General features: G+C 36.7%; 1 protein-coding gene across 2 annotated transcripts in view; it reads right to left on the reverse strand.

Annotated features, from left to right (window-relative positions):
* The window catches only part of vsnl1a (visinin-like 1a), a 28,968-nt gene extending 13,781 nt beyond the window's left edge, over positions 1 to 15,187 (reverse strand). Inside the window, exons 1-3 of one of the 2 annotated variants that reach the window (XM_077219434.1) lie at positions 14,576 to 14,821; positions 12,056 to 12,171; positions 8,978 to 9,144 (exon numbers count right to left, since the gene is read on the reverse strand). In XM_077219434.1, coding sequence (XP_077075549.1) covers positions 8,978 to 9,139 — 162 coding nt within the window. In that variant the 5' untranslated portion in view covers positions 9,140 to 9,144; positions 12,056 to 12,171; positions 14,576 to 14,821. Of the gene's footprint in view, positions 1 to 8,977; positions 9,145 to 12,055; positions 12,172 to 14,575 lie in introns of both variants that reach the window. The other variant, XM_077219433.1, reaches the window with a different exon arrangement.
* Between the last annotated feature and the right edge of the window lie 760 nt (positions 15,188 to 15,947).

A 15,947-nucleotide genomic window follows, 5' to 3' on the forward strand; every position in this document is an offset into this window, starting at 1 on the left:
TTATCTTTTTTTTCTTTGCAGTCTATAAAGTTTTCCATTAGGTTCTCAAAGCCATGTTTGAATTGCCTGAGGAGGTTTCAATGTCATATCATGCCATATATTACAGATCTGGATTTTCTCAGTTTGTTGCAGCTGCACTGTAATGCTTGATGTGATTAGTGTGCTTGATGTGTGCAAGTGGTGCAACTATGAGAATTGCATTGTCAATGGTCAAAAGATCCACTACAAAGAAACAATACTGGGTTGCCTGAACGACTAGTTGACTATTTAGTCTTAAGGAAGCCTAAGGAATAATTAGGCTGGCAGTTAGACAGAGAGCAATGAATCATTCTAATATGCTGATTTGGTGCTCAGGATTAAAACAGCTGTGCTGCTTAAAATGTACATGGAAACTCGGATACTTATTTTTAGGCTTCTTCGATGAATAGATCAAAAGAACAGCATTTTTTTTAAATAGAAATTTTTTAACATTATACACTGTCAATTTTGATCAATTTAAGGTGTCCTTGCTGAAAAATGTCACTGCTTTTCCCCTAACCTTTTTATAGGATTAAGAGTACGGAAAGAACATGCACCAAATGACAAAACAGTTATAGAAAAAAAAAAAATTCTTTGCTTGCCTTTCGCCTCAGCGGTTTTGCTTTACTTTTTTAGATGCAAAAGATTCAAAAAGCACTACAAAATCCATCATTATCAGTGATTTTTTCAAGCTACAACATTTGATTATATACAGTAGCTGCTTGCTGTAGCCCGTCCAATCTAACCTCTCAGTCTAATACATTCTTCCCATTTGTATGATACGGTGTATCAAACCGGCTACAGATAGCCCTTAGGCCTCTGAAGTGCAATGCATTTCAACAAGATAATAAGGTCTCAAAGGAGCAGGACTAGGTTAAGGTAGTGTCCTAAGAAGGAGGGTTAGCGCCACAAACAGAGCTGACTTCACTAACACGGGTCATGGATAATCACCCACCCCTCTGCACTTCTGATTGAATTATATGGGCAATGTGCCCAAGGGATAATTGAGCTTGGCTGGCACAACCCTTCCATTACTACAACAGCCCCCAATAGCATTATGTAAACACTTTTTATTCCTAACCGTTCACTTCGGATCAGATTCTGAATGGGAAGAAAAAACAATTTATTTAAAGGTTGATTTAAAGGCCAATAAGGATGCAGTGCAGCAGCAATGCAATTTCCTTAATTTCCTGGAAATGACAGATTTGCTGACATTTCTTTTCAGTGCAATTAAACTTAATTTAAAACTGAGGACTCAATAAGGTTGGCATTTGTAATGAGAATTGAATCAATGGCCCACATAGCCCATAACAGTTCGGCTTTAGTGAACATTCACAAATAAAATCAAGAAAACAATCAAGCAAATTCATACTGCTAATACTATTTGAGTTGTTGCTTCCTTACATTGTGTTGACAGTTTTATTAGGGGTGTAACAATAGTGCCATGATTCGATTCAATACACAATACTGATCTCACGATACTTTAAACCAAGCCAATGACATATGATAAACAGTAAACAAAAAGTACCATTCACTAAAATGCTAAATTTGGTACTACATCATGTACTTGAATAGGTTTGGCTCCTTCTCCCCTAAGCATAGGGCAATGGTAATGCCCGAGCTGAACAAATTAATAATTAATAAATTAATAATTTACTTAGCTAAAAATGCTGAATTATTTTAGACATATATGCATGCACATACATTTAATTTTTTTTTAAATATTTGATCAATTTTTTATATATATATATATATATATATATATATATATATATATATATATATATATATATATATAAATTAATTTCATTTTTAAATTATTAATAATAATTAACGAACATGGAAGCTCAAATGTGTGACCACCTGGGGTTATCATATTTGATGTGCCACTACCGTATCTGATGCAAAAATTTAACTTTAAACTTAAATTTTTGGTGAACTACATGATAAATATTGTCACAATTTTTTGTATTGTGAAATATTATTACATGATATACTTTTGTAACCCAATAGGGACGTCCCGTGTGACGTCACGCCATTTGGAGCAGCCATCTTGACGGAATAGAAAATGCTATACCGCCGGTGATAATACAGCTCGTCGCGAAATATTTCTATCATGCCGAGCGATGCTGTGCAGTTGGATGCGATCAGATACGTGATCATACAAAAGGAATATCTTTATACCGTATCCCAAAAGAAACAAAACGGAGAAACAAGTGGTTGGCGGCAATAAACAGGCAAAACGCTGATGGCGGTGTTACTGTTTGGCTTCCAACTCAACACAGTCCAACTCAACACAGCTTTGCAGTCTTCATTTTGGATCAGGTAAGTTGTCCCCTCGAAGGCTAATGAATGATTTCTCGGAGTTCGGGATCAAATGTTATAAATCCACTGTTGCCATAGAAATCCGCAATGTTTGTGTGCAGTCTGTGCACTACCATTCAGCATAACATAAGCTTGTCTTAGCCGGACACATCAGGCTATAATATATTTTTGTGCTTTAAACAGAAAATCATTTGTTAATCAAACGTTTAGCAGTCGCCCTTTATGATAGAACTATTGTGCATTTTTTTCATGGTTCTAACGTTGTATGGGTTGACTACATTTTTCTATGTTTTTTTTTGTAGCAGTGGAAAAAAAAACCTACCAACATTAGCCAGAAACAGTATTAAAGTAGTAGTAAAGAGTAGAGAAGAGAGCCGTGGAACTGCTCAGTTAGCTTCAGAGTCAGTAACGTTACTGGTAAATGCATTTACCTAACACACTGTAGCCCAATGTCAAAACGTTTTTATGTAATTATATTATTAGTATAATAATATACTAATAATATATATTACCCACGGCAATGGATCTATTATTAGGGGTGGCCAACCCCTAGCTGACGGATGTATTCCGTCAAAATGGCTGACACGCGGCTAGGGGTCACGTGACTGGGAGATCTCTATATTTATTTAACTCTGCTCTTTCAATTGCCCTTTACAGAGTGGTTACAGTGGAGTGGTTAAGGGTCTGGGCTGGTAATCCAAAGGTTGTACATTCTGATCCCAGTGGTAGTGACCTTTGAACTGGAAAGAGCCACTGTGCCCCTAAGCAAGGCACTTAACCCCAAGTGAATATGTCGGATAAAATAAAACAGGAATCATGCAGAGTAACAGGGTGGTACAAGCCCCCTTTAAGTGTCTGGCTAATCAAAAGCCCTCCTCTGAATGATGTATAACGCATACCCGTCCCTATTGACCATAGATCACAAGCAAGCACAGTTCTCTGCTGGCAGGAGACCTTGAGGTGACATTGGGAAGTGAAACACTGGGCTGCTGTAGTGACCCACAGCTAATCAAGAGACACATCAGAGCATTTTCCACCCAGCCCTCGCACGTCACAGGAAGTCACATGGGGCAAGGCTGCGGTACACACAAACACATTTAGCCTTTCAGTTCTTCCAATAGATGCAATGTGTGTTTGTTTGTCCCAGCCCCCCTAAAAAAAATAATAAAAAATAATAAAATTAAAATAAAATACCCATAATAGGTCATAAATTAGTTTTTTTACACCTCAGGCTGCACACTGAAAACGAATGACACAACACAACCAAACTAGAACACTCCCAACTGAAGCTGTTTACACAGTGGAGCCATCAAAACATTGAATCCCGACATCCAAATCCAATGTTAGTTTCACTTCACTTCCTGTCTCCTGAGATACCTTCATCTGATCGATTTTTGAAGGCAGCATAGATGTATCCTTCGCTGCCTTCGATATCTCACAATCCTGTGCTTCCCATTCTTAACGAAAAAAAAGATGCCGAAGTTGCGATTGGTGGTCAGTTTGTGTGTAAATGTATGTTTTTGACCAATGTTTTTCACTTCTGATGTAATTTATAGCGAGAAATTACTATTGAAATAATGGAATATTTGCTTAGTTATCACTAAAGCTTGATCTATTTTACTGTAGTGTCGATCATTACACTGTTTCGCTGCATCAGAAGTCTGTCCAAAATCGTGAGGAACCTTTGTGTGCAGACGGGCAGTGAGGCAACAAGTCAGTTGCCTAAGTTTTCAGACGCAGTCAATGACTCAAGAGCATCACTTTCCTGACATTGAATTAAGTACACTGTCATTATCTGAAATTAAGCTAAACCAATCCACTAATTTTAAAGCTTATGATTGCTTTTTCATGTGTGAGTCATGCACTGTTTTGAGACTAACAAATATTATTTTGATAGTGTAATTCCAAAACATTTAAATAGTTTAAAAAAGGCATTATTATGATTATCATTATTAAATACATAAATGTGAATAAATGCAAATGAACTGATAGACTAAATGAAATGTCTTATCAAAAACAAGGATTTGTGATAATGATTCTAGAAATATTAAAAACGGAATTTCATTCTATAAGGCTTGTTATCTCTGACAGGTCATCTTACAAGATCAGTGGATGGGGAATAAGATGGCGTCCTATTGATCGCAGGAGGCAATTTGTCTCCTTCACAAAGACAACCTTGTGTGACACCAAGATCCTCCATCTTCTCCACAAAGCTATCATTAGACAAAATGGATACTTCAATAAATCCAGAGTACGTAGGTCATTCATTACTGCATCTCGACACAAGGGATGATTCAACCCGTCTGCTACTGTACTTAAACACACATGAACTGCTGTTCAGCCTCACCTGCCAGATCTCAACTGTGACATATAGGATCGTTTTGGATGGTTTCACTTTGTTACTGTATGCAATCTGATTTTTGCAGCAAAAACAATGAATCAGTCCACATGATGCCATGATAAAAATGCAAAATTTCCTCTTGTTCTGGTGTGTTAGCCTTGATCACATGAATGAGTTCTGTACTCAGTATGTGGTATATTTGACAGATAATCTAATTGATCACAAGGAGGAATGGAAAATTCCCATGACACAGTTAAAGTAACATCCTATTTAAAGTGATGTCTTCACTGTGTTATAAATTAAACACTAGAAACTCCCGAAGCCTGCTTTGATCTTTCTGGTCACTTTGTACATATAAAACAACTGCAGAACAAAGATGTTCTCTTTTGTGCAAAGAAAAACAGGTTCAGACAGCCTATGCATGTTTTCCAAAATTAAAGTGTATAAGATCATTCACTAATTTTAGAAAATCTGCTGGTAGTAAGTGACTACAATTGGAGTCAACTTCAATGATGTGCCTGCTTGTCTCAGACGGTGTTTGTTTTCATGTGTTCGATCTATGGAAAGGGTCAATGACAGACAACCATAAAGCAACTTAAAAATCCCCATAAAATGCATTAACTATCAGTTTTGTTGTTAAACTGATTACAATTAATTTTAAGTAATAATTGTTATTATTTTGAAATGAATTACAATAATAATTAAAATTGATTTAAATAAATCAATAAATTTGACCTACTTCCTCGAAGAAGAAAAAATTCTTGGAACACTTTATTGGTTAATGCAACAATCTTTGTTACTGTTAGCTAATAAAAAATACAACTGTTCATTGTTAGTTCATGGTCCGTTAAAAAAATACAATTTTGATTTAAAAAAATGTATTAGTAAATGTTGAAATGTACATATTAAATGGAACCTTATTGTAAAGTGTTATCTTCACACTAGCATAAGTGATTTAAAAGTTTGAATTAAAAGTAACAAAAAAAAGAGGAACACATTAATGTGATGAAGAAACCTTCACATTATCATCCATCAAATAAAGAAAAAGAAATCTTCACGTTTGCCTAGTATTTAACGTTAGATGTCTAGCTACATTATTGTTTATGCCTGTCACACCAGGGCCGCAAACCAGACGTCATCCTGTCATTCCACATTCATGTGCTGTGAGATCAGATCTGGGCCGATGTTCGATCCACCACAGAGCCTTGCGTTTGGCCACACGATCGAGGTCTGAGCTGTCTGCTTATGGTGATGTAACAAACTGGTATCAAACAGGAGCATGTTGGAATCCTCTGGTAAAGCTAATGTCCCTTGCCTCCCCCATCCCCCATCTATTCAAAAGATTTACTGTCAAATTTTTGGTATCCAACCAACCACCCCATCACTGTGTATCTCATCTTTTCAACTGTCAATTAAATTTGAACACGCGCCATTCAAGTTCTTCATCTAGCACAAAACAAACCTTAAAGTCCATTACACTGCCACTCATCACTGTTGTCATAGTATTAACATCTAAAAACAATCAAACCCCAGGAAACAAAGAAATCACTACTGACACCATGTACAGCCATCACCTCTGGACACTATTGGCAGATTAATCACAGAGGCGTTGCACAGCGTTTAGCCGCAAGGTTAATCATTTCCCATGTACAGTAGTTAGTGTGGCACTAGTATGAAAAGATATCCACTGAGGTATTGAGTAAAATGCTATAAATAGAAATGAGAACTTTGCAGCATATTGCCTCTTTAAATAGCCAGCCAGCCATTTTCATGACTCCATGTTCATTCCATTGTTTAGGTTGTTACATTTAAGGAAAAACGTACAAACCCAGTAAAACTGTAGAGTCAACCGATAAACCCTGAAGCAAGTTGGAGGGGTCTTATATCACCCTTTAATGGATTATTTTGCAATAATGACTGGCTGACTCATTATCCCATTATTTCATAGGTACTGAATAAGTAAATATATGGATATGACATAATGATGTGTTAACATGAAAATATTTATAATTATAAATATATAAATTATCTATAATTATCATACAATCTCTAAAATCAAAATAGGTCTACTACATCTAAATTATAATAAAAATAGTTATTTTAAATTGTATAAATATTTTTACTGTATTAATCTTACAGACCACAAACTTTTTAATGTGTATTTCTTATTATTTGCAATTGAGCTTCCTCTCATTCAGCTCTTTGTGTCTCATACTGGTTCTTCCTTCTTACAACTCGATACAACAACTATTGTCCAATCAGAATCAAGTACTCCAGAGAGTCTTATAAACACAGAAGGCACAATGATAAAGTTTGTTTAGTAGTTGTTCATTTATATATCGTGTCACTCCTATATCGGGACAACCTTTGATGCTTGTTTTACCAGCAACTGGCGGGTGGTTTTTATACTTTCACCCGTAGCAATAGATATGACCACATCATTTTATTCCAGTTCATAATCCGTCCTGCACATCTATTTGTTTAGACACTAATTAGCAATAGTTGAACTTACGCAATCTACTCCATCTAACCGCAAAGAATATTACAAACTGTATCAAATGTCTGCAGATAACAGTGAGTTCAGAGAATGGTTCGTTTTTCCATAGGACTGATCTCATCACCAGTCTAGTCTGGCAACAATTTATTATTGAAAAAGCATGAATCATTGAAAAAAGATGCTAAATTTAGAAACCATATGGCTTCCACAAAAACAGAACGAAAGAAAATGCCAGCAACCTCCTAAGCTTGGTCTACACAAAGCATGCTCATTTCTGGACACATATTATTGCCTCTATATCATATCGAGGAGCTCAGATTATTGCCTCTACTACATCTATAGAAAAATATATTAGTACAGAGAGAAAATAGAAATACCTTTAACCTAATGAGTGGTGAGGAAAAACGCTTGTCAGAAAGTAGTAAAACATTCACCTAGCACGGACTTCATGCTGATAATCCATATAAATCCATGTAAATAAAAAGCAGTTATATTATACTTTCAGAAATTAATATTTAAATAATTCTACAACAATAAGCAACATATACAAATATATGTATGTATACTTGCATATATATTTAAAACCATGTTATTGTTCTTTATTATAATTGAATTTATGGTAATACAGTATAGAAATTTAATGATTGAGAAATCTTACACAAAATTCAAAGAAGTCTCTTATGCTCACCAAGGCTGCATTTATCAATTTTTTCAATAAAAATAAATAAATAAATAAATAATCTAATTTTAAAATGTTATTTATTTCACATGATCACATGATCCTTTAGAAATCATTCTAATATACTGATTTGGTGCTCAAGAACCATTTCTTATTATCACCAATGTTGAAAACAGCTGTGCTGCTTAATATTTTTGCTTTTTATTTTTTGGTGAATAGAAATTGCAAAAGAACAGCAATTATTTGAAATAAAAATATTTTTGTATGATTTAGAAGCCGTTTTCCTCATGGGGACCAAAAAATGGCCCCACAAGGACAAGGATTTCGGATATTGCCATCTTTGTGAGGACATAATGCCCCGTAACTTAGGGTATACTTGAACGACACACACACAAAAATCACTCAGTCCGCAGGAACTCAGCGCCCTGCTAAAGCGAGGTCATCCATTTCCTCTCCCTCGGAATTTAATAAAACTCTCTCATTGATATCCTTTTGCGGAAAACCGCTATCCCTGATCACTAAAAGGCTTCGACAGCAGGTTTCCATTCTTTCTTTTCATTTCCAGCCGATTCAAAGCATTGTGGTTTCTGAGCAGAGCCGTGAGACATGTGGTTATTTACTCTGGCTGTAAGTAGATGATGTAAATGATCTTGCATAATGTCTTTACATATTTCATATTCATATTAAGCAGCAGGTAGTGTCATGTTATAATTGGAGCTGCAAGGTTGTATAGTAGGTAAACTCAGCAGACATTGTGTTATGTGCAGCAAAATGTTTCCTTGAAAAAAAAGTCGAAACTGAAATATGTAACCTCATAAATCTAAATGACTAAACTACTAAAACATGCCACAACAATTTGTGCTTGACACGCCATAAAGAAGCCAGCTATATGAATAGCCAGCTAGCGTAGGCCCAGGAGATCTGAATTGAGTTTGGTGCCAGTTATACATCAGACTATCCAACTGAATGACTCAGAGGGCTCTTCCACTCGCTTGTAAATCACATGCCGCATCTGATGCACTTCTCAATGACTCTTCAGTCTGGAGCAAGACCAACTAAAAGCCAGCACATAGAGAAAAGTATCACAGAGCAACTAGGGAGCGACTAGGGTCTCTACCTTAACATACAGCTGCTGGAACTCATCCAGGTTGAGTCGGCCAGTTGGGCAATCCTTCAGGAAGCCTTTGTACCACTGTTTGAGTTCGTGTTCATTAAATTCTGTGTTCTTCACCAGGTCCTCCATTACCTCAGGGGTCAGCTTGCTGTTCTGTTTCCCCATGGTGTCTGCAAGGAACAGAAAAATAAAACAGCTGTGATCTCACTTTGAGCTGTAATTCATTTTAACTGCATATACTATAGGCCATTTATGTACCTCATAATACCGTTCAAAATGTTGGGATTGGGAAGATGAAAGAAGTCTCTTATGCTCACCAAGGCTGCATTTATTTAATCAAAATTAGTAAAAACAGTAATACTGTGAGGTGCTATTATAATTGTTTTCTAATTTAATATATTTTTAAATTGAATTTATTCCTGTTATGGCAAAGCTGAATTTTCAGCTGTCACATGATTCTATAGAAATCATTCTAATATACTGATTTGGTGCTCAAGAAACATTTCTTATTATTATCAATTTTGGAAACAGCTGTGCTGCTTAATATTTTTGTGTAGTACAGTGGTACTGTTTTCAGGATTTTGTTATGAATATATATTGCAAAATAACAGCATTTATTTGAAATAGAAAGACAGAATGTTTAAAACCTTACAAAATTCAGGAAAAAGAAAAGCACCTTCATAATCCCCATTAAAATCTAACTTAAAAGGCACGTTTCATAGAATGGAACATCAAATTGTTTAAATAAGTGCCAGCTCAAGGAAGGGGCCTTTTCTAGAAGAGTCTGGATCCTCCCAAGGTTTCTTCTTCATTTCAAACATATTATGGAGTCTATCCTTGCCATTGTTGCCTTTGGCCATATATATATATATATATATATATATATATATATATATATATATATATATATATAGTACAAACTAGGGTGGCACGGTGGCTCACTGGGTCACAGCAAGAAGGTCCCCGGTTCAAGCCCCAGTTGAGCCAAGAGTCCATTCTGTGTGGAGTTTGCATGTTCTCGCTGCGTCAGCGTGGGTTTCCTCCGGGTTCTCTGGTTGGATTGGACATGCCAAAATAGCCGTAGGTGTGAATGCATGTGTGTGAATCCAAAGCCATGTAATGGGGAGAGTTGGGGAAAGACCTGGCAACCTACCCCGGAAAAAACATTGCCAAGAAAATTCATGGTCTCTCGTATGCAATGGAATAGAGTCTGATACGGCTGGAATGGTAGATGAGAGAGACTATACAAATTGAATGGGATATTAAGTCATTTTGCTAAGCGCACACGTTAATATACTAAATGAACATGGGTGGAAATACTCATTTCATAATTAATATAATGGCTAAAATAAGACTAAGCAAGCCGTGCAGTTGAATAAATATGATGGCTTGAGTGATTCATTGTGGATTATATAATTTCATGCTGGCTGACTACATTTAAAGTAGGCTTAGATCAATGGAACAAACACACTCTGACCAAACGTCTAAGACCATGAGTGAAAATGCTTGTTGCTGATTTTTTTCCCTGAAAGATCTTGTCAAACCATAATTCGAAGGTGTTCATACTCATAACATGAGAAAGTGAGAAAGAACCTAGAAAACGTTCCAGAATAGACTGTGTCAGTGCATAATATCTCACTAAGGATGAGAGCATCTAAAGTGTGACCAAGAGAAATCCGTGTCACACTTCAGATTAGGGTAAAAATCTCACTGTTAACTAACCATAAACTACAACTTTTGTCTCAATAAACTCCTAATTACTGCTTATTAATAGTTAGTAAGGTAGTTGTTAAGTTTAGGTATTGGGCAGGATTAAGGGATGTTAAAATATGATCATGCAGAATAAGGCATTAATAGGTGATTTATAAGTACTAATAAACAGCCAATATCCTAGTAATTTGAATGCTAATAAGCAACTAAATAGTGAGAATTGGACCCTAAACTAAAGTGTTACCGAAATCTCTCATTTCAGCTTATAATTATAATTTTTACAAATTTGCCTGTGCCTTTAGAGGATGTATAGTGTTTTATTCTGCCCACATTTGCTTGTAAGAGCGTCCCGTAGCCCTTTTCCTCCTACATGGCTAGATGTGTGCGTAACTGTCAGGGAAATGAGATAATTAAACAAAGCATCATTCGCATAATTACCAAAAGGTCATCACTTCCTAAGCTTCAATGTGACATTTCCTTTTTCTTTTTTTTTTTGTTGCAAATCTAAGAAGCCGATTCCTTCTGCTAGACGGATATAGACAGAAGCAGAAGCGGCAGTGCTGTGGATGAAATTCTGACGCTTTTTAATTTGTTCACCACTACTAAATCATAGAGATGAGCTCTAATCACACTGATCGAGGCTCACGTAAATACTAGATGAGAACATTGCACTACATTAAAATTCATTTTCAGTCTGAGACTGACAAACGAGCAGCGATGCTGACGATAATGAGCACTAATTTAGTTTCCCACACAACAGCATTTTATTTTCGAGCAAATGGCTGAGTAAAGGACATACATATTGATTGTTCTCTAAAGACATGGATGTAGAAAATACTACAAAACTACATTTTATCCATGATGAAAAAGAGGCCACCCACCCATGCACAGCATCAGATTGTGAGTCGATGACCTTTTAATGACAGGAGCGTTACCCTCCCTGATCTGCAGAGTGCATTGGAAGCCCTGTTTCCTTGGGGAATACCATTCTTAATGAGGGATCCACCCATGAAAAAAGCACAGCATAGCAGATTCAAGAGTGCTAAAAACAAATGCCCCGAAACTGACTATGAATCAGCGATAATGCATCGTTGTACAGCTCGTACCCTCTTTGTGAGTGTGATTTACAAACTAATTAGATAATCAGCATCGTTCCGAATTGAATCCTCCTCGAGATGATCCCATCATTGTTAAAGATTTACATGATTTCGGTCAAGCTGCAAAATTGAAGGTTCAAACGATCCAATAATTGGTCAATAGGAATGGCAAAAAAAACGTTTGTTCTCCTCAATTCAAAGATTTCCAATATTTCTGCCAATTAATTATGGAATAGCTTGCTTCCAAACGAAAATTCAATCATCATTTACTCACCCTGATGTCATGTGAACACCATATCACTTTCTTCTGAAATTTCAGTCGCACACAAATCTATCATATGGGTTTGTCCTTTTTGGAGTTTTACAGCCCCTGGTCACCATCCATTTTCGCTGTATAGAAAAGAGCAGCTTCATGAAAGAAAAAGTCATATGGGTTTGAAATGGCATGAGTACATGATGGCAGAACGTACGTTCTTGGCTGGACAGATTCAATAAAGGGATAGTTGGCCCAAAATTGCAAATTCTGTCATCATTTACTCACCCTTATGTCGTTCCAACCCTATAACTTTCTCTCTTTGCTGTGGAACATTTAGGAAGATATTTTGTGTGTGTTCATCCATACAATGGAACTGTTTGATTACTAACATTCTTTAAAACATCTTCTACACCGAAGAAAGAAAGTGATACAGGTCTGGAACAACATGAGGGTGAATAAATTAATAGTAATTAATGGGTGAACTGTCCTTTAAATTTAGACACCTACCAGTCTAAGCTGTCCAAATTTGAGGTTACTTTCCATAAACTCTCCAGAGGGGTGTTTCCATGTGGCACAATGATCAAAAATAGCTAGAGAAATTGCAAATGCAGTAATAATTTCCAATTCCTATACTGTTAAATCTTTTTAAGAGCGCTCTAACGAATGTTTTATGAGCATGCATGAGAATCTTTTGTCTCAGGGTTGTAGAACTTGTCCTTGCAGTGTCAAAACTAAGATTCGTTTCAGTTCCAAAAGCTTTAAAGACCTATTTCAACTTTTAGCATTCAATTTGCCCAGTATAAACAAGAAGATTCAAAAATGACATATTGCTACTTGTTGCATCATTCTAGGTGAATTAAAAAAGGGAAGTGTAAGTCTGAACAATAAGGTCCATCTGTACATGAAGCACTGATCAACCTACTGATGCTGTTGAAAAGAATTGGTCACGGCAGGCTATAAAAGGAACCGAAGAGCCTGTCTATCTACATCGCAATAGTCCACTCCATTTTCCATTTAGGCTGCATCAGTGCTATTTCTGCTGCAACAGGAGACCAGAGAGAATACTCTGTCCCCTGTGACTATAACGCTCAGGTTGAATCGATCTTTTAAAATGATTTTGCCTTTTCACGCGACACTGCTGTAATGCAGATAGATTAAACTGATCTTTGGAGTACACATGGACTGGCAGTGGTGTATTCAAAGTAGTAGCAACGAGGTAGAACTCACACCACATTCTGATTTAAAATAGTGCTATGCTCAGCTCATCTTATGTTTGTACCACAGAAAATTTGGTTTTATGAATGATCAACAAAACGATGCTATTGCGTTGTACAAGCATTTGTGTCCCCTAAGAACTGACTAGCAGGCGTTATGGTGACTCTGCAAACTGAGCCCTGTCAAGAGATCAAAAGGCGTTTTAAACCCTGAGTCGACTCATCACAACAGTGTTCACATCCACACAAGCCTGACAGATTATGTCACATGTGAATTTAGCTAGCCAAGTGATTTAGCACATCCAGCTTATTTGGAAAGGCACATTATATAAGAAACATTTACTTTATTTCATTATTTCACAGCATCACCTTGAGGCTGTAAGATTGTGGGTAGCTGATTATAGGAAATACATGCTTAAAATGCCACTGTGCTCTTATCACCCTTGTACATTATAGCTGCATTGATCCCTGCAGTGTATAAGAAACTGTATTAGTAGTGAAGAAAGTCTTTTATTTTTTTAAATCTGATCTATACAAACAGCAACAACACAGTATTATGATATCCCCATAGTCCAAAAAATCCTCAAGTAATGTTGTTGGAATTTCATTATCAGAATTTGGAATCAAATCTAAGTCATGTCAATGGGAATCCATCATAACAAAACAAAACTACATATTTTAGAAAAAATAGTATAGCACAATTATGATTACCAAAAGGATAAACTGCCCCCCATAGGACAACAAAAATGTATTTAAAATAAATTTTCAGAATTTTAATGATCGGTTGGCTTTGGGGTTTTCTTTAACTGTCCAGAAGAAAAATGTTATGCAATACAGGCAGAGTTCTGATGATAATCTGTCAAAATACATGCATGTAGGACATTCACCAACCTGTGCAGACAAATACATTTCTCACTGAGCCCTAGTATGACAGTGTAGCTATAACACACCGCTGTCTCAGACATGTACACCTGGGGCCATTGTCAACCAGTGTCCATTTTATTTGACATAGCAAGCTCACATTTTTTACCTCAGCTTTACTACTGTGTCTGGATCCCCTTTAGTTGTTTTAAGTCATGGCATTTGTAAAATCAACAGACACACCATACTATAACATATAAGAAAGTGGTTTATCAGGGTGAGGAGTTATGCAAAAGTGTTCTGAAATAGCATGAATCATGCATATTACATCCTCTGTGATGAATCAATGCATTGCACTGCAGATAGCCTAAATGAGCCAGCTCAACAATCGTCACGTCAATCCATAACGACTTTCTAAAGGTTGCTTATTCCGGCGAAAACACATAGTCATAAATGGGCTTACCGAAAAGGAGAGCCAAAAGAAGGTTCCTGCTTCGGGCGACTGTAAAAGGTAAACGCGATGTAAGTGCTCACTAATCTGCTGACAGCCGCGATGAGGTTTCTTTGGGGTGAAAGGAAAGGAGCAGCGATTACTGCAGCGAGGACAGTCCACGCGCAGCGCTCGAGGTGATGTGACGCTACGCTTTAGAGATACACAATAGAGCTCAGCCAGCCTCGGTCTGTGTTCATCACCACACCAACCCATCTCGTGTTTGTCCACTGCTCTGTGGTGTGTATGTGTGTGTGTGTGTGTGTGTGTGTGTGTGTGTGTGTGTGTGTGTGTGTGTGGCAAATTCTGACCGAACTCGAATAGAACTATTGAAAATGGCATCAGAAAGTCAGTTAGTAGATGTGAAAGTCTTCGAGATCCACACATTCCTTGTGGTTTCAATTATGTAGCATTACAATGGCTTTCAGTGACCGTTTTTAAAACTGATGATCAGAAGAATAGACAAACGTCAACTGGACTAATTTGTATTAGGTCTGTGAATTGTAAATGAAAAGGCGCGGTCACATTTGCGACATTTCGCGGGCAAAAAAAGAAGCCTTGATTGATTGTCAATAATGTATCCACATTATTCCTACGCCCCATGCCGCTTTGCGCGAATTATGGGTGTAACTTCCGATAAACTGTAATCAGTGAAAGACTAGCTCTATGGACGCAATAATATATATTTTTAAACTGTGTAAACTACATTATTCTACCCACCCTTCAACCATTGAACATTAAAAGGACCGTGTAAAAGCATCAACAAGGTACTTTCGCCAGACCACGAATAACCCCAAAAGCGCGATTCTTTCCACAGGAAAATCTGACGGTTAATATCACTGTGGTAATCTGTATTGTGTACGTTGTTTTAATAATTTATTATTATTTAGCTATTTCAGCATTGCGTGATACTATTTCAAAGTGATTTCAGTCATTTTGACAGATAATAAAATGTATTTACCTGTGAAAACAAACCTGGAAAGAGACGTGAGTGTTTGGGGAGAGAAAAAAAAAGAGATTCTTTGTTCATTCCAGTGAATTATTAATGGCATATCGTAATCGTTGAGAACAGACCACAAATGTGCACTAGGCTATTAAAATTTTAGGCTATAAAATTATTCATATATCATAATCATAAATATGAGATATGTGTTGCATAGTGTTAAGTTTGAAAATGATTAATGTTCTACCAGAAAGACTCGGGAGATATGATGATGTAACAAAGCATACATTTATTGACAGCCCAGCAAGCAATTATTTATAAAGTTCTTTGGCGGAGTTCATGATCCGAGGGTACGGATCTGCATTTCCTTCCTGAAGATGAAGGCAGGGACGAAGCAGACCT

This window comes from Siphateles boraxobius, unplaced genomic scaffold (assembly GCF_051911475.1).
Source record: "Siphateles boraxobius isolate OS27281-9 unplaced genomic scaffold, OSU_SipBor_1 8, whole genome shotgun sequence".
In the NCBI taxonomy this organism is placed as follows: Eukaryota; Metazoa; Chordata; class Actinopteri; order Cypriniformes; family Leuciscidae; genus Siphateles; species Siphateles boraxobius.